At 43.7% G+C, this 19,878-nt stretch overlaps 1 protein-coding gene across 1 annotated transcript in view; it reads left to right on the top strand.

Moving 5' to 3' along the window:
- LRCH2 (leucine rich repeats and calponin homology domain containing 2) overlaps positions 1-19,878 on the top strand; it is a 973,671-nt gene that overhangs the window by 159,419 nt on the left and 794,374 nt on the right. Inside the window, exon 2 of the mRNA XM_078688532.1 lies at positions 3,002-3,146. Within this exon, the coding sequence (XP_078544658.1) occupies positions 3,002-3,146 (145 nt within the window). The remainder of the gene's footprint in view (positions 1-3,001; positions 3,147-19,878) is intronic.

Raw genomic sequence — 19,878 nt, 5'->3', positions numbered from 1 at the left:
CCCGGTGGAGAGAGATATTCATGTAAAGAATACTACAGGTCTGGCGTGTTACGCCTTCAAAAAGAACAAAGTAAAAGGGACCTGCAGTGCATTCTGGGATACTGTGAAGTTCTGTAAAGTTCTCTTAAAGGCACAGTATCCTGTTTTGAGCCACATAATGGCAGCCTATGGGGCTTGTCTGTCCATGTCTTCCTCTCTATCATTCCAGAGGGGTTTTGCTGTTAAAGCAAGGGAAATCTGGACAGGCTTTGCTGTTTGTGGATTTTTGGTGGAATTTCTAGTTGAAGTACTGGACAGTGTAGCCTGTGGATATAGGCTGCATTATCTGTCTTTAAATTCTCTCTTAATTGTCTGTGCAGTTCTGCATTTTTCGACACCTTAAGAGATTATTTTTGATTGCTCCGGGGTCCACGCACATGGGCGGGACTATTCACTAGATTATGACTATAACAGAGATACCCCTACTACAGAACTGGAGTTACAGGACAGAAACTACTCCTTTTAGTATATGCAAGTCCCTCCTTTTACCCCTCTTTAATGTTCCCTTTAGTCCTCCCCCTTCAGTAATAGATATGCCTTATTTTCCAGCAACTCCCACTTATGGCTCCCACTTTCACATCTGAAAACATTGAGCTATCTGCTCCAATTTGTATGCACTCTCGGAGAGAACACCATTCATAATAGATAAGACAGTCATACCTTTGTCAATTACATGCAGGAGTACTTGAAATAGTTACTGCAGGAGTCCTACTACTCGTACTGGTGTGATTGCCTTTTTTTTTTCTTTTACTCTTTTTATTGACATTGCTCAATAGACCATACATTACATGGATTGCTTACATTCGCGGACAGTGAGTCCCTTCATCAGGGGAACACTGCAAATACAAATGATACAAAACTCGAAATCAAAACGTAATTCAAATTCAGTCTCAATGGTCATAGCTTTTACAGACCAATGCCTTCATTCCAAAACATCCAGTATATTCATGCTATTGCCCATAAGGTTTCCAAAGCTGTGTAGAAAAATTCATCCCAAAGGCAGATGTCCCGTGTTGAAATGCAACTCCCTTCTATACTAACACCCGTTAAAACCTGAACAAAAAACCTCATTGGACTTACTTAGAGGCGTCGCAAACTGGCCACTCTGTTCCTGATCATTGGCGGACAATAGCATAAATATACTGGATGTTTTGGAATGAGGATCTTTCTCTGTAAAAGCTCTGACTATTGACTCTGAATTTGAATTACGTTTTGATTTCGAATTTTGTATCATTTGTATTTGCAGTGTTCCCCTGATGAAGGGACTCCCGAAATGCATTGGGAACAACGGCACAGAATATGATTTGTGGAATATCATGTATAAATGAATTGTACAATAAATGTTAGATCAACTAAGAGTTGATTGAAAAAGCAACACTGTTAATTTTGTCATTTAGGCTCATTGATCATTTTGTGTTTGATTAACCATTCAAATGACAGTTTTATGAATATACAGATTATGTTGAATAGATGATAATCAGTCACATATTTTTGCTCTAGCAAGAAAAATATTCTTCAACCAAAAGCACCGTAAGGGCTTGAGTAGTGCACCTTGCTACATGTGAGAGGATCTGTACACATTGACTTTTAATTTATTCCTTTATCCATAGGTGCATTTGGGAATTATCAGAAGTTAAATCGACCAAATGGAATTCCAATGCAATGCACATGTTTTAGAGGGGAAGCACAAACACCCTTAGTACTGTTAATCAGTGTTAAATGTTCGCATTTCATAACTCATCCAAATGCTTAAAAACACGTGTCATGTGCAATGTGCTGGGCACACCTTTCTGGCTATATACATCATGATACCAAGGCATTAAGACCTGGTCAGTGGGGGCCCTTGTCCTATCCACATGTTAAACCACATTCTCTATTAATATGCTAATCAGTGTTGGTGCCAGCAGCTCTATATTACTGGTGTCCTAATTTGATGGATGGAAATGTCGTAACCAGCAGTTGGTTTGTTTCTGTCACAAGAAGATGATACTGCTTATCGAATTACTGATGCATTCACGATGAGGCCCATAGTCCTTTGGTTTCTCTTACGAAATCTAAACTGTGATTCCACCTAACTCCAGGAAAGGAAATTTCCAGTTCCTCATTTGGCTATTGGAAGATGCTCTACATAATGAAATATCACTTTGGAGAGCCCCTCAGTTAGCAAACTTATCTGACAAACTCATTGAATCTGCCTGACTATCCTCCAGCCCCTGTTGCTGAAAAGTACTCCTCTTCTGTTGATACGCTGGACCCCTCCTGGTATCTCCTTGCTCTACCATATCCCTTACCCACCTGTCTGCCTTGATATGGCTCAACCCGCAGTCTTTTACCCCCTGATTCTGCTGCCCTCCCAAGCCTTCTTCACCTGGCCCGCCTCGTCGCTGCGTACTCCATCCCTTTTGTAGAGCACCCCATTGTTTTCAGGTTGATTTCTGCTATTCAAATACCAAGATTTTTCTCCTTGAAAACCCTCTTGTACTAATCCCGTCCGGGTTGACCCTGCAGGATTGCATGCATATTGAAGTAGTTAGGACTAGTCTCAGTTTAGAGAGTCCTCGCAGGTAGGCAACTTTTGCCGAAACCATGTTGTTCCAATATTGTTTACTCCCTTAAACACGTGTAAAAGGATGTAGATGGCAGAATGGTTGGGGATGTAGCAGTAACAAGAGTACAGTAACCATTATGGTGAGTAACATGTAAGAATGAACCTACACTACATGATGTACAATATAATAATTTCTTATTTTAGTCTGGAACTCAAGAGTCTTGAAACTTAGTTACTCCATCTGTGACACTTGTGGCAAATATTTCAATCTTTATAGCCAAGGCAGTGTTATCATTTGATCACACAAGGGATGTATGGTTTCTGGTTTTTTAATGTGGCTGTAATTGATGTGAAATCATGTACATATTTGCTATTAAGAATCTAAAGTAAAACATGTTTTGCTTTCTCTTCCAGATCTTTCAAAAAACAGATTTATTGAAATCCCTGCTGACGTTTGCTTGTTTGCACCACTTGAGACCTTAAACCTGTATCATAACTGCATTAAATGCATTCCAGAAGGTATTAGAAACCTGCAGATGTTGACATACCTAAACATTAGGTGAGTGACAATATTTGATATTAAGATTTTACACAATAACTTGGAGTGCTTTCGATATAGAAATCCTGTGGTAAGGTATTAAGGAACACCTTAAATGTATGAATTACATTGGAAGTGTAGCAGAAAGGCATAGACTAAAATAGCGACTTAAAATGTAGTTTGCAGAATAAAGACCATAGTAAAATATCTGCCTGCAATAATTTGGACATACAGCTTATCTCACCAGCTGTCACTTTCCCTAATAATGCTGATATTGAAGTTAAAACATGAGTTTCGTTTAGTGGGTTTTTGAGGAGGACAGGTGCTCCGTACCCTCCTGCCGAAACCCGACTTGGTCTCCATTCTTGCCGGATACCACTGACGACATCGGGTGCTGGAATAATAAACAAACAGTGAAAATGGACTTTGCTTTACCTTCACAGGAAGGGCTTTCTTCCTCATGATGAATGGGCCAATCAACAAGCGTGTGTGTGGAAAACGACCCAACCCGCTACCTTAGAGTAGGAGAAAAGAAAACAAAGGGCGGACTCGATCAAGGAGGAGGCAGGGAAGAAAGCAGATGTGGAGAGAGAAGAGACCGGGCGAGACACCTGCAAAGAAGACGCCACAGGAGAGGATGTGAGGGCCTAAGACGCCGGAACTGGGGAAGCCGCAGATGAGTGGAGCGAGGAGTGATGATCACCAGAGGCCGCCCAGGAGCCGCCCCAATTCTAGAGAGTTGCGGCAAAAGGCGGTACGTAAACCCAAAGAGTGTGACGGTCTGGCGGCTGGCTAAGGAAGAAAGCCATCTTTGTCACATTGTGGTGGTGGATCTTGCTTCCCCTCCTGAATTCTCTTTGGGTGTCACGCGACCTTTAGCTACCTCCCAACACAGCATTTTTATCCTTAGGATATTATGCTTAGAGGAAGTAGGGAGTTTGACCTCTGCAATGTCGAAATCTACCTCTTCTTCATCCAGGTCTAGGATATACTCGTCTGGAACATCGGAAGAATCATTGTCAATAAAAAATGAATTGTCTCCTGTGTTATATTGAGCACTATGATGTTTTGTGCCGCTAGGGACACCCAGCTGTTTCGTGCCGCTGTGGGCACCCAGATAAGTCGTGCCGCGATGGACACCAGGGAGTTCGAGGCTTGAGGGCCTCCATTAAGTGTTGAGGTGCTAAGACCTCCCAGATTAGAAGAGGTGCTAGGACCTCCCAGAGTGCTCTTAGGGGCAAGATCAATATTCTTGCACTTCTTAGATCTTTTACCACTTATTTCTGCATAATCGTCAAAAAAGACTTCACAAGGATCATCCTCCTGGGTAGGGAGTGATCTTTTAGAAGAGAAGACCTAGTTAAGGGTCTCCATCATGCAGGACCTCATTTCTTTTTCAATGATTTTCCTGAAGGTATCTTTATCGATATTAGGGGTGGTGGCGGTAGCCTCGTCTGAATCCGAGTCATGTTAGTGATAAGGTTTTAAGAAAGATGCTTTAGAGATAGGAATATATACTGAGCCACAGTTGATAAAATGTAAGATGAATAGAGAATATATAGAGGAATCAGAGGTATCAAATTGCCTTTTCTTTTTAATTTTTTATGATATACCAATAAATGAGCAAAAGTGTGGTTGAGAACCGATCACTATGAAATAAACGAGCAACTGATGTTTGCTCGCGAGTGTAATCAGCTGTTGTCATGGAGGTCCGGGCTACATTTGAGGAAATACCCTTGGCAACCAGGGGACGCCACAACCAGGTTGCCAAGTTACTTTCCTTTAATTTTACACTGAAAGACGGAGCCGCCGCTCTCAGACGCAGGCACACTCCGAATAGGTAACACGGAAGGGGGAAGCGCCGATATAGAGGAGGAGTGCGGGGTTTTGAGGTGTGCGGGGTCAAATGAAGACTCGAACTCGAGCCCCGGATTTAGAACGGCCACGTTTGAAGCACGGAAAGTGCCGAGAGGTAGGGCATTAGGGATGGGAGGGTGGGTTTCGGAATCCCATATGAAGTAAGGGCATACTTACGAGGAGAAGGACCTAAAAAGAAAAGAGAAGGTTAATGCCTGAAAATGAAGCAAATTATTAAAGCAGTACATATCGACTCAAGCCAAAATTGGGAGCGAAAGGGAGATCTCCATAAATTGGAGATCTGTAAGGAAGTGAGGTAGAGGCAAGGGGGGAGTTAGCCCACTCTAGGGAAAAAGCCAGTAAGCAATCAAATCCTAAAATATTAGAGAACAAAAGAGTTATTTATCTGCTCGGATCCGCATTTAAAAGAGGCAGATTACTGTCAGCTCATGCCTTTTATGTATTCTTTATGTTCTATTCTGGAACTTTTGGTATTGTGATGTATGCGGCTGCTTGGAGACTTCATTAAAAGATTATGCATAATGTCAGCCTCCGTTCTTGTAATGAAATCAAGTGCAAGAACTACAACTTTTTTCCAACACTTGTTTTGAGAGGGACTTCTAATAATTTTGATTGTGTTGAAAGACTACTGGTACACTTATAATCCACCTGTATACTTGTAATCCACCTTTTGACAATAAAACACTCCAATATTACACCGATACGGCCTCCTCACTTCTGTTTCTGCCTGTCCCGCCCACAGGGTTTTACTGGATGTTGGAATGAATAGCTCATTAGATGTTTTTATGGTCTAGTTTTGTCTTGTATTTATGAAATCTATATTTTAACATGGATACTTGACTTGACTGCCCCATGTAAGAAAAATGTAAGACCACAACGAAAAGGATGCAGTTGAAACAGATTGTGGTTGGTCATTATATAACTAAAGATTAAATATGTATTTTTTATGTATTTGGTTGATCATGGCCTGTGAAACCTGTGATTTCCCCCTTCCTTTTCAAATTAACAAAAGAACAGATACACCTGTCCCAATATTGCACTCACAAAGTAGATATTCAAACAGAAATTTTAATAAAGCTTTATTTTTTACTTGATTTATACGATTTCCAGTCTGAAAATATTTTGAAAAAGCAAAGGTGCGCATTAACTAAAATGTTTAAGATGGGTTACAAAAGTTGTTTTATTTGCTCCTTTATTCTTTTCTAGTAGACCGTTTTTAGTTTGGCTTGGCTTAATATTGCTTCAACAAAGACTATGCCTTACGCTTAATGTACTCACAGTATATTAGGTCTAGATGTACGAAGATCAAAATAGCTCTTTCCTAATTGCGATTTTTTGCAAATCGCAATTAGGAACTCGCTATTCCTTATGTAGGAAACTCTTTTGAGTTTCATTAGTGTTCCGTAGTGGGTCACAAACAGACCTACCTCATGAATATTACTGAGGTAGGTCGCTATTTTTGACCCACTACAATTCGTTGCCATCATAGGGATGGTGGCCTACTGGGGTCAGCAGACCACCATGTCTGCAATTGCTTTTAAATAAAGCTATATATATATATACACCACCCGGTGAGGAACAAAAATGAACAATCTCCAAACCACATGTCCCACAATGTGTGAGTAAAAAGGAAGTGTTTCCTGAAACAGCGTCAGCATTGGTCAGTAATGGACACGAGATTATAAATGATGAATACCTGACTGTGGAAAAACGAGATGCTGTAGGTGTAAGGCTCGCCTGTGAAAAAGTTCCAGGAGGAACGAAACATGTTAGGACTATGCCGTACCCTGTTGTTTGAAATCCGCAAATAAATTGGCAGTGACAAGGTTTCGTGTGCGACTCAAAGTCTCTTCTTGAGGGAGATGTTGTTGTAATATATATATATATATATATATATATATATATATATATATATATATATATATATATATTCACTGAAAAAAAATAGGTTATAGACCATATATAGTTAGGAATTAGCATTTAAAAAACCTTATTTTACTCCTACAAAACCATTGAAATTCCATATATAGTTAGTTGTACTAACTATATATCGCGCACCCGCAATCCACTGCTGATCATGTCACATATTACATCATTCATGACATGGTCAGTGACATCACTGATGACATCACTGATGACATCACAGGAGAAAGTGGGGCCAAAGTGTGCCCCACACCGGACGCACAGCTTTAGGTGCAACATACTGATGCCAGACGTCGTTCAAGTTCCTCACATTTTATTTTCTTTGAAGTTATTTCATCCATTACGTTGATCAGTCACATGGTGGACAAGCTATGTTCACATTTAAACACCTTAATGCTAAAGACATGCCATAACGAGCCTTGTTCTGTAGCCAGGAATGTTACATAGATATTCTCCGATTCGATCATTTCTGTCACCCAATGCATTTCGTGCCTTTCTTTGCACTTCGTCAGGGGTTCACTACAATTATTAAAAGAACATGACTATTAGGTTATATCCAAAAGTAACTGTGATTTATCAATTTATACAACAAATAAATCTCATGTCAGATAAACTGGTTCGTAACTTAAAGTTCAAAATCAACGTTTTGCCCGCTGAAATTCATGTTAGTAAATAACATATTCTAAATGCCCATCGTTCACTTGGCGCTCCTTTTCAGTTAATCCCCAAAATGCTTTCCAAACTTTACCAATCCTTAAAAAACGTTTCCAACCCGGTAACTACCCTCTTTCTCCTCAGTTACTTGTTCCACATTTAATCCCATGAGCCCGTACCTCGAGTATTCTGGTGACTGCTTCCTCTCATTTCCAAAATCGTACGCTTGTCTGCTAGAGATTGGGCTCCATTCTCGAAAGCGTCCCCTCAGCCTTGAAGATTCTACAAAAGTCTTGGGGGCCCCCGACTCTCGCAGGCTTCTGGTGGGGAGCGGCTAGCATTATTGCTCGTGGAATGGCCACGACGGAGCTACGAAATGGTGGTGCTCTCATGCTAACGCCAGCTTCAGTCTGAAACATCCAGAAACACTGTAGACTACCAATTCGATCAGTTCCGGTAGCGCCCCAACGTGACCCGGTAGAGAAGAACTAGAACTCCCCTCTTTGACTGATGGTTCTTGTTGCCTGTCCCTTCTGTTGTCATTTAACAGAACTATTTAGCCTGCTGAAAGGGGTTGTGTTCCGACCGCTGGTTGGTGGAGACATTTTGACTATATTCTGGACCTGCGTTGTCGCGTAATGCGTCATATGACGCGCCGCGTTAGCGCATCCGGAAGTGATCCGGGGCGCGACGCGCAGCGCGTAACGTAAGCATAACAGGTCATGTGACTTGTTAATAAAACTTTTCATTGGTTCATTTTACTTTTCTTATTCTAATGATGAAAGGCTTGGTCATATGACCTAAAAATTACGCTTTTTATTACTTTCGAACATTATTTTTTCTTAAATATATGTTATAATGTTCCAGGCTAATGTACTTTCCCGGAAAATTTACAACTGTCCTGCAAGTAAAATATATTCCTTTTTCGAGAAAAAGGGCGTTTCTTCGTCCCATGACGGAGCCGTTGAGCAAAAGAGGGTCGGCCTGCTGTCTTACTCGCCGATACGCCTGAATATGAGATTCTTATCGATCACTTTATGTTGCAGGAGTAGAAAACACAACAGCCCTTGACCATTTATCTTTACTGCGTTCCTGCGTATTATACCTTTTACCCTTCATGTAATTGGTCTGCTTTATTTCACTTGCCTTTTACTGATTCTAAAACAGTGACTATTATTAAAAACTTTACCAATGTATATACTACTACCATGTTTTCTTTTAAAAACCTTTATTGTGAAAATGTCATTATACAAATACGGGCCTATAACCACGTGGGCCGGCCACGGAGCAAACTGTAATCGTATATGATGAGTAGACATTTACACTGTAGAGGAACGTAACGGGCGGGCCATTAGGTTGCAAGAACTAAGGTGTCTAACAGTTGCGGAATCGGTGGACGTACATTTTATAATTAAAATACGACAGGGCCAGTTACAATAAAATTATCTAGATATACATTTGCGGGCAAGTACCATGGGTGACGTTAATTCGAACTTTCAATAGTACAGTAATCAATAACACATCAGAACTTAATATCAATAGGGATATCGAAATATTCAATCTATTCTCGTCCCCGCCCGCCATGTGCTTCAAAACTGCATACGTATCTCGTGATATCAAGGTTGTGCAACCAGTACACAACAAGGAGTTACGAGTCCCATTTATTCCGGCGCCATTTTGGGCGAGGACGGGCAGGTCCAGGATATAGTCAAAATGTCTCTACCAACCATCGACTATGATGATGTTCATATGCTGTATTTATTAGAGTAACACTCATCTGTCCACATGAAATTAATTTGCCACAATCTAAACATGTCATTTTAATCTTTCCAAAGTTCTTCTAAATATTTGGGACCGTTTCCCTTGCCTCTGATGCTGTCAGTGCCACTTCTTTGATGAATGTACTGGCAGGTCGGGGGTTCTCCTCCAAATCTCTCTTTTATGCAGCACTATAATTAATCGGTGCCACCTCTCCATATGACGATGCATGGTATAGTTACCATAACTATATTTTTTTTCGGTTCCTCTGGAGAGTACATCGTGGCAGATGAAGCGTGTAACGTACCGGGCATTTACCTTTTTTTGCATGTAGAGGAAAGGAAAAAAAATTCGAGCGTCCGAGTTCTAAGGTGTCCCAGGGCCATTTTAGCGGACCAGGCCCAAATCCAAAGAACAGGCCGCCATTTTGAGAGTCCTGTTGCAGCCGCCTGTCGCTGTAGCATCAAGAGCGGCCGAAACTCAGCTGAATGGCAACTGAAACGGTAAAGGGGCGCCCCACTACAGCAGACGAGCCTCCACCTAGGAAGGCCCGTTCACGCCGCCTCCCCCCCTCCCCCCTTCGGGCACCCCACGCCGTTATTCGGAGCAGGATTGTAGGATGGCCACACCAGTGCGGCAACTTGCTAGACACCACCTCGGTGCTAACCGAATCTCAGCGCCTTGTGGTGTCTTCTATTCAGAAAATATTGTTGCGCTGCCTTTGGCCCTATTCGCACATCGGTCCGCTACTGACGCCACCTCACAGGCCAACGGGGCGCCCCACGCCTACTTTCAGCATTGTAGGATGGCCACACCAGTGCGGCAACTTGCTAGACACCACCTCGGTGCCATCCGGATCTTGGCATCTCAGCGCCTTGTGGTGTCTTCTATTCAGAAAATATTGTTGCGCTGCCTTTGGCCCCATTCGCACATCGGTCCGCTACTGACGCCATCTCACAGGCCAACGGGGCGCCCCACGCCGACTTTCAGCATTGTAGGATGGCCACACCAGTGCGGCAACTTGCTAGACACCACCTCGGTGCCATCCGGATCTTGGCATCTCAGCGCCTTGTGGTGTCTTCTATTCAGAAAATATTGTTGCGCTGCCTTTGGCCCCATTCGCACATCGGTCCGCTACTGCCGCCATCTCACAGGCCAACGGGGCGCCCCACGCCGACTTTCAGCATTGTAGGATGGCCACACCAGTGCGGCAACTTGCTAGACACCACCTCGGTGCCATCCGGATCTTGGCATCTCAGCGCCTTGTGGTGTCTTCTATTCCGAAAATATTGTTGCGCTGCCTTTGGCCCCATTCGCACATCGGTCCGCTACTGCCGCCATCTCACAGGCCAACGGGGCGCCCCACGCCGACTTTCAGCATTGTAGGATGGCCACACCAGTGCGGCAACTTGCTGGACACCACCTCGGTGCCATCCGGATCTTGGCGCGTTGTGCTGCCTTCGGCCTATTCGCACATCGGTCCGCTACTGACGCCGCCTCACGTGCCAACGGATTTTCTACGCTTTTTATACCCTATGCCGCATAACCGGTCATGTGACTTGTTTATAAAACTTTTCATTGGTTCATTTTACTTTTGGTTTCCTAATGATGGAAGGCTTGATCATATGACCTAAAAATAACACTTTTCATTGGATGAAAACTTTTTTTTTTCCCCAAACGATGAAAGCCCCACCTTGTTTCTGGATGTTTCAGACTGAAGCTGGCGTCCGCATGAAAGCACCACCATCTCGTGGCTCCGTCGTGGTCATTCCGCGAGCAATCATGGCAGCCGCTCCCCACCGGAAGCCTGCAGGAGTCGGGGGCCCCCAAGACTTTTGTAGAATCCTCAAGGCGGAGGGGACGCTTTCGAGAATGGGGTCCAAGACCTAGCAGACAAGCGTCCGATTTCCAAGGTGTCCCAGGGCCATTTCAGTGGACCAGGCCCAAAAAGGAAAGAGCCTGCCGCCATTTTGAGAGTCCTGTGATAGCCGCCTATCGCTGCACCGCAAGAGTGGGCGCAACTGAATTGCGGATTTTGACACAGTGGACCAAAAGCGGACGGAATGGCAACTGAAACGGTAAAGGGGCGCCCCACTACAGCAGACGAGGCTCCACCTGGGGAGGCCCGTTCACGCCGCCTCCCCCCCCCCCGGGGCGCCCCACGCCGTTATTCGGAGGGCGGCAACTTACTGGACATCACCTTGGTGCCATCCACATTTCAGCGCGTTCTGCTGCCTTGGAACTATTCGCACAACAGACCGCTACTGACGAGCCACCCCCCGGGACGCCCCACGCCGGATACCCAAATCAGTGCGGCACCCAGGCAACATCACCTGGGTGCCGTCCAGAAATCTGGACGGTGTGCTGCCTTGGGACTATTCGCACAACCGACCGCTACTGACCTTTGTTCCTTCTTTTTCCCTAAAAATGTTTAAATGTTTTTACTGTTTTTGTTTTGTTGTATATATTTATAAGTTATTAAAGTTTTATAATCCTACTACTTTGTTGGAGTGCTATATATTTTTAATGTGACACATAATTCTAAAAACTTTGATGTACAAAGAGTCATCCCTGGAATCTTCCGCTTCAGGCTCGGTCCCCTCCCCAATCACAATACAGGATGGTTTTCAGATAGTAGGAACGCGTGTGGTGTGACGGATCTCATCGGGTGTGGGCCTTGATCTACTATAACTCCTTTGAAGAGGGGTGATTCTTTACAGCTGGGGCCATAAACTACATCTGCAGGGCTAGCTGATAGCCTGGGACCGGCCTGGACAATCGGACACAGAGGAAGAGGAGTGTCAGAGGGTGCGGTAGTGAATAGGGCGAAAGGGAGGTGTCGGGCGGGCACAGGGTGTGATTCTCAGGGAAGACCAGCGCAGATGGGGGAGGTTTATTGCCCATGCATAAGACAGAGAGCGGGGGTGACCAGTGCCTGGGGGAGATGCTTGCGAGGGTGGGGAGCCATGCTAAGGATCGACAGCGTGCAGAGAGTGGGTCTGGTCAAGGCATCTAAAATGGCTGCCGTGCACGACAAAAGTGTGGCATTTGAAAAAAGGCAAGATGGCGCAGACAATGTTTTTCAACACTTCCTGATTTCCTTCGAATCGAACGTTAACAGACGTTGGGGCATATTACCAAAGTTAAGCGATATTTATCCCTAACGATGCTTAGCAACGAATTTTTTACCGCTAAGCATCGTCAGAAATTATCGCAGATAAACCTTGCTATTATCAAGGTTTATCGCAAATGCGATAAAAAACGGCCGCAATGCATTAATATCGCTGAAAAGTCAACGATATTCATGCATTACCGAGCTAATGCTCTTAGCCATGTTATCCACCTCCCATTGGATAACATGGCTAAGAACTGCTCAGGGCAGGTGTTACTTTTTAGAGATATTCGCGCTTAGCGCGAATATCTCCAAAAGTTGGTAATAGGAGATAGCGATGTTAGCGACTGTTTCCAGTCGCTAACATCTTGGCATGCCCACTTTGCATGTCATTAGTGATAAATATCACTGACATGCAAAGTGGGGCCCAAGATGGTCGCTATCTCCTACTAGCGGTCGCTAACTGGTGTTAGCGACAGCTAGGTAATACGGAGATAATTTTATCTCCGCTTTCTTGGCTTTTAAAGCCAAAAAAGCGGAGATAAACCCCCTTGATAATATGCCCCGTTATCTCTCCCACACTACCGGTCCCCCTGGGCTTAAACGCCGAGATGGTAGGGACTGCATCCCGTGGAGATAGGCCGAGACGTCACTCAGCAGAAAAAAAAGTTAAAAAAAAGTCTATAAACATACAATAAGTTAAAAGTCAATCATTCTTCTTTCCTTGTAGTACGCTCCCCAGTCCGCTTCCCGTTACGCTAACCGGGCGCACCCCACCAAAAAAACTGTTTTTTTTTTGTTTTTTTTTTGCCCCGCGGAGCCCTTTTAAAGCCTCCACATCAAACCTATGGGGTCAGGGAGGATCTACTATGCCCCCTTATGGTCATTTGCCCCTTCGCTTTGGCCTCCTCTTGTCTCTCGATCCTACCGAGAGACAAGATGGCGGCCGCTACGGACTGTTTGGATGGTTTACAGACGCCGGAGAACCAATCGGCTTCGCTTCACAAAGCTCCGTAACGCGAAAAGTACGCGAAGTGGAGCGCTGCCCGGAGCGCTGTTACAGATATATATCTTTTTTTGAACGTTAATTTCTCAAAATCCACTGGAGCACATATATTGAGACCTAGCAAAGGCACATCGGGCTACCAGTCCCTACAATTTTGCTAAGTTTCGTGCAAATCCATTCAGCCGTTCGATTATTATTATTATTATTTTTTTTTGCCCCGCGGGGCCCTTTTAAAACCTCCACATCAAACCTAGGGGGTCAGGGAGGATCTACTATGCCCCCTTATGGTCATTTGCCCCTTCGCTTTGGCCTCCTCTTGTCTCTCGATCCTACCGAGAGACAAGATGGCGGCCGCTACGGACTGTTTGGAATGTTTACAGACGCCGGAGAACCAATCAGCTTCGCTTCACAAAGCTCCGTAACGCGAAAAGTACGCGAACCGGAGCGCTGCCCGGTCCGCTGTTACAGATATATATCTTTTTTTGAACGTTAATTTCTCAAAATCCACTGGAGCACATATATTGAGACCTAGCAAAGGCACATCGGGCTACCAGTCCCTACAATTTTGCCAAGTTTCGTGCAAATCCATTCAGCCGTTCGGGCTAAAAGTGAGGCCAACCGCCCTATGGAAATTAACATTGGAAAAACACGTTTTGGGACCCCCCTTTTTTCTCGGCCCCCCCCTTGACGAACCCCCCCCAAATTTCCAGGGGCTGCTCAGAAACAAAATGTTCCATTTTCCTGAAAATTTCAGCCAATTCCGTCCACAAACGCCAAAGTTATTAGACATAGAATTTTCAAAAATCCCATAGGGAAAAAATCCTAACTATATATACCTACTGGCGACCGCCAGTAGGTAATTAAACACAGCCTGTTTTCCTCAAAGCAAAAAAAGAAGCGTTTAAAAAGAAAAAAATGAAACTTTGAAAATTTATTTTTTGAGAGTTCGCAGTGGTCCACAATACCACTGCCTAACTCTTAAAAAATATATTGCCAACCATTCTCAAAGGGGAAGGGGTCTCTTGGGGACCCCTTTCAATCTGCGAATGGGTTGCCACCATTTTTCAAATGGCCATAATTAATGTTGTGCAATGTCCATTTTGATACCACAAAAAAGTAGTTGTTAAGCCCCTAAAACAGTGACTTATGAACAACCCCGATCTTCTGAAGGGAATCTCCCTGGTCCAGATCCAGGTTCAAACAAAACAGTTTCCCAAGGATTCGTTCCACAAAACTTTATATAGACCTGACCTGCTCTTGTGAGCATGACATAGAACTCCACTTAAGTCTACGCCGGTTGGTAGATAATCCGATCCTGTTGTCAAGCAGATGTAAGCGAATATCTAACCGCCTTTGGTCAGGTAAAACCTAAAGTAAGAACTAGAGCGTTATGGTCGCTGTGGTGTCTGGGTGTAACTACCAAGTCAGTAAGAAAAGCCCAAATCCTTACATCAATCCGTATGTAATTTATAAGGCTAGTGCAAGATATGCAGTTAAAAGTATGCCTCCCAACCCTGCCAGAAAGGGTTCTACCGTTTCATGAGCGACTACACAGTTTTAAAACTAAAGCATTTTGTTGAAGAGCCAGGGGGACCATTTTGTGATAGGAGGAATTGCTGAATCAGGAATGAGCCATCCTCTATATGCCTCTTGCAATAGATCAGTGGCATTGTTGCCCCGGGGGCTCAAACTCACAGTTGAAGTCTGAGACAGGCTGACACACACACACGCACGCACGCACACACATGCACACACACGCACACGCACACACACTTTTTTAATTCCTTTTCAGGAATAGAGGCAAGGTGTGAGGACAATAACTCAACAGTTGGAGATTTTCGTTTATTTACCACTGGCCTAAGATATACATTATAGACATAAATAACTGTTTGGGAAAAATTATCTATAAAGAGACCCCAATCAGCACAATCAATTTTGCAGCCCAACCCTGCCACGTTCCATGTGAGAAGCTTTAAGGGTAGTTGGGGACCGGATGGTTCCAAGTACTTCAAGATTCCCTTTCCAGGAGACGACCCCTATGGTACCATGTAAAGTGGGATCTTTAGACAATGCCCTTCCAAGTTTCATCGCCCTACCACCTGTCTGACTGGGACAGAGCTTACCAAGGGGTTTTTAATCAAACGTTCAGCCACGCGAGCAGGAGTCGATGGTCTACTACTGACAGGGCTGGAACTGAAACTTTTCTCCTCCGTGGGTAGTTGAGAATTACCTACTTAATCAATAAGGGCTCCAATGCTCAGTACAGTGCTTATCTGACAGACTAGGGGGTGGTCACCTTGTATCCCGCCACCAACAATTGAGGTGAGAAAACTATCCCTTCTCCCCTTATGCCACTGCTTATCCAAACGAGGTGTGTTAGTCCCCTAAGGATGGGTTGTTTCTAACTACCAAGACCTTCATTTTCTCCCCATTTGGAGACCGCTGACTAAAATGTCTGACTGGCTCTGTACACGGCAGATCGTCAGAAATGCTCTAGAACCTCCTGGCAAACAGTGAATCTGGAACAATTCAAGAAACCCCTCCTCACCACTCCCGCCAGGTTAATCTTATTTACATGAGTCCCCACTGGAGTGAATAATATATTATTAGCCAAAAAAAGAGAGAAATCCTTATTCTGCGTGAGCCAGTAATAGTCAATAGCTTATCGTGTGATTCTCGCTGATCCTCTCGCAGCTGGAGAATTCCTTTCAAAATTGCCACATACGGACTACATGCGGGGTAAATTTATCACAGGAAGTTTCCGGCTACAAAATGGATCACAAGTTCCTTGGGACTCATTGATGCTTTATTTATGGAGCAGCAGACCCCCTTGGTAACTCTGTTTGCCTGATTGCAGGGGATAATCGTACATAACATAGTGTAGGCTAGAAGAACCTAGAACGAATCGATCTCAGTAGAAATAACCCCCATAATCTGCTGCAGCATCCGATCAATTGAAGTGGTCTTGGGGAGGGCAAATGGCTGATGACCCAACACCTTTTAACCATGTTGCCTGCTCAAAATGAGCGTAAGGAGCTCTAACACACAAGTAGTGCAGACCAATTGTGGCCCAAGATAAATGTCAAGCCCAATGGGCTATCAGTGTAGGGCACAGTGCTGTTGCCTCACAGGAAAAAGCCACAGTAAAGACACAGAATAACATTCTGAAGCAATGCAACCTAAGGCTTCAGATGGGCATGGGCGGAAGAGCCGTTAGGGAACCAAAAAACCTACAATAAGAGAAAAAAATGTCACTCACCCCAGGTTAGGAAGCACGTCTTGGCCTGGTCTTTGCCCGGGCGCGTCCCCCGCTGCGGGATTCGACTTGGGTTTAAGTGTGCAAGTCCAGCTGGGCTTCTCATTCCCCACTTTGGCCAGATGGAGTCTGGTGGTTGAAGTCTCACGTATGTATAATCAAAAGGAAGGAGGCAGAGTGAGAATCCTTTCAGTCTCCGTAGTGTAATCTCTTAATCAAGAAGGGGAAAGGATCACTAGTCCTGCTTAAACCGTGGTTTTGCAGGTCGAATGTAGGTATCTCCCAAAATATGGCCCTCATACACGTGTATGTTGGAAACTTCTCTAAGCGGTATATACTGTGTCCCCGCTTTTCTTTACACGTGCGTGCGTAATCATTGGGTCATTTTTGGTGTGTGCACCCTCCACCAGGAGGTTTTACCTTAGGTTTAAGGCAGTAGTGATCGTGAAACAGTGGGGGGGGGGGGGTGGGTAGTGGTTCTTAAAAAGTCCGGACAGCCAGAAAGAGAATTTTTTATAAATCTGGATTCGGACTATTTATAAAATTGTATGTGCAACCTACGAATTTAATAAGGAATTCAAGTGCACTTCTTTTAAAAATTAAAAAAAGGTCAACATGTTTCAGCCTTGGGTAGTCAATAGATCAATAGGCTTTCGTCAGGACCAATAGGGGTGAAATTGTGAAAAAGGTGTGAAGAATAAAAGGTGTTTTGACCTGATTCTTCATGAGGTTAAGGCTTCATTGTACCTGAAAGAGAGAATAGACATACAGACACACAACAGACAGGGATATAGGGTGTTGGAGACATATAGGTATGTACAAAAGTACTCTTGTGAAATCAAATGATTTCAGCAAAGAACTAGAAAATTGCAATACTTTTCATTGAACCACACTCATTTCTGGCGTCAACTCTTCCATTGTCGTGCTTAGGCGGGCGTTGGTGATTCGATTTATACTGTAGTGAGGTGCCCATAACTCTAAGATAGTACTTGGTATTGTGCGTGGTCTATGGTGAGATGGATATAACATAAACCACCTCGTGATTCGCGTTTATAACGCTATACACATTCAGTGCTTGAATTGGTGGTGCAATATTCGTGCATGTGGCGATTTTTAAATAAAATGCATTAGTTCTTTTGTTTCTTAAATGGGTTCGAAAATAAATCAATTGAGTTCCTATTTCATCCATTTTAATCGTCTAGGATCATTGTATGGTTATACTATTGCGCGTAGCTCAAAGCGCGATGCGTTTGCTCTGGATGCTCGTGACAAAGTGGTTTGCCCAGTATTACTGCGTACCTTATTAAAAAGTAAGAAATTGCTTCTTCGGGGAGTTAGGCTGGACGAGAGAGGTCTCGCTGCAAGGTTATGGAGAGAGAAAAAGGGGTTAAGGAAAAGGGTTTTATACTTGCGGTTCTCGTATCTTGAGAGAGCGCGGTCTTAGCGGTTACCTTAGTCCCTTCTACTCTGTCCTGGCAGCTTGTGCTGACTCTGCCTTTCGTCACCCGGAATCGGAATGCATGTGGTTCCGGGTGAATTTGTACTTCATGGCGGTAGTAATAGAAGAAATACTTCAAGGAATACTTCAATGCGTGACTTAGAAGTACAAATCGTTGGTAATACTATTTTAAGGAATGGTGTATTGGAAATACAGGAAAAAGATAGATTTTTAATTTAAATCAGAGAAATATTAGTTATAGATGTGGTTACCCTGAAAGGGCCAGTTGTTGTTAAAGATGCCCCTTGTTTTTAGGGTTGAGGATTATACTTCTCATTAGCGAATACTATGAACAAAAGGAGGGGTTTTTTGGGGGGGGGGTACCAGCAGTTAGGTGCAAATCTGTGGGGAACCTTGAGCTTATTTTGTAGATCTGTCCCAAACTTAGAGAGGAAACTTATTGGTTCTTGTGTTTATCTTGTCGTCCATTAAGATGATGCTAATCTGGGGCTTATGTTATTAGACCACTGTGGTTAGGGCACATAGAATTTTTTATGAAGTGGATTATCGTGAATGAATCATCTGTTAAGGGATAGCCAAGGAATGGAATCGTTGAGACCCAGGGTATCTGTTTTGAGCCTGTGGACCCAACGTTGTTCCTTCTCGAATAGGATTTTTGCTGCATTTCTGTCTACTGTGTCCAGAGTTTCTAAAATTACCCAGTGTAGGTCGTCTGCTGTGTGATTTTGTTCTTTATAGTGAGACGACATTTTTGTTGTGGTTTTCTTGCAGTTTACGTTGCTCAGATGCTCACAGAGTCGTTGTTTTGCCTTGCGGCATGTCATCCCTATGTACCTCATGTCGCACGGACAGGTGATCATGTAGATGACTGGTGTTGCAATTAGTGTGTTTTCTTAATTTCCATAGGAAATTTGGAAGTAACTGCAATTCTTTTGTTGGTTTCGTAGTTGCGCAGGCTACACAAGTTCCACATGGATAGTGTCCAGTTATTGGGAGGGTGTTCCATAATGCTGGTTGTTGTTTCTTTTTCTTTGGTGGCGGTCTTGTGTGAACCAGTAGATCTTTAATATTCCTGCTCCTTTTGTTGGCAAATCTTGGTTTCGACCAGGTCAGGGTGTTGGATGTTATGATTTTTCAATTGCGGTTGATTATCTTCTTCACCTGATTGGTGATCGGACTGTAAGTGGGGACACAGGTGGTCCTGTTGTCAATCTGTTTTGGGCAACTTTCAAGGAGGGACTCTCTCGGTTGGTTTCTGGCACGTTTTTTGCAGGAATTGATTACTTTCCTCGGGTAATCTCTAACTGTGAGTTTTTCACATAGATCAGTAGCTTGTGTTTTGTAGTCTTCAAGGGAGCTGCAGTTTCTCTTTAGTCGTAGGAACTGGCTGTAAGGGAGGTTTTCTCTCAAGGGTCGAGGATGAAAGCTATTGAAGGATAGCAGACTATTTTTTGCCGTTGGTTTGAAAAACGTTTTCGTTAGTAGGGTGTTTCCTTCAGAAAAAATGGTAATGTCTAGAAAATCAAGATTTTGTGCACTGGCTGTATAAGTAAAATTTAAGCATTCATCTTGATTGTTCAGCCACCTGTGGAAATCTTTTAGAGATGCCGTGTCTCCTTTCCAGATTAGCAGGATATCGTCGATATATCTCTTCCAAAAGAGTATATGGCGAACGAAGGGGTTGTTTTCATTATGTATGTGGGTCTG

This window comes from Lissotriton helveticus, chromosome 4_1 (genome assembly GCF_964261635.1).
Source record: "Lissotriton helveticus chromosome 4_1, aLisHel1.1, whole genome shotgun sequence".
NCBI lineage: Eukaryota > Metazoa > Chordata > Amphibia > Caudata > Salamandridae > Lissotriton > Lissotriton helveticus.
The sequence above is the reverse complement of the archived record's forward strand: the minus strand, read 5'-3'. Positions and strand labels throughout refer to the sequence as shown.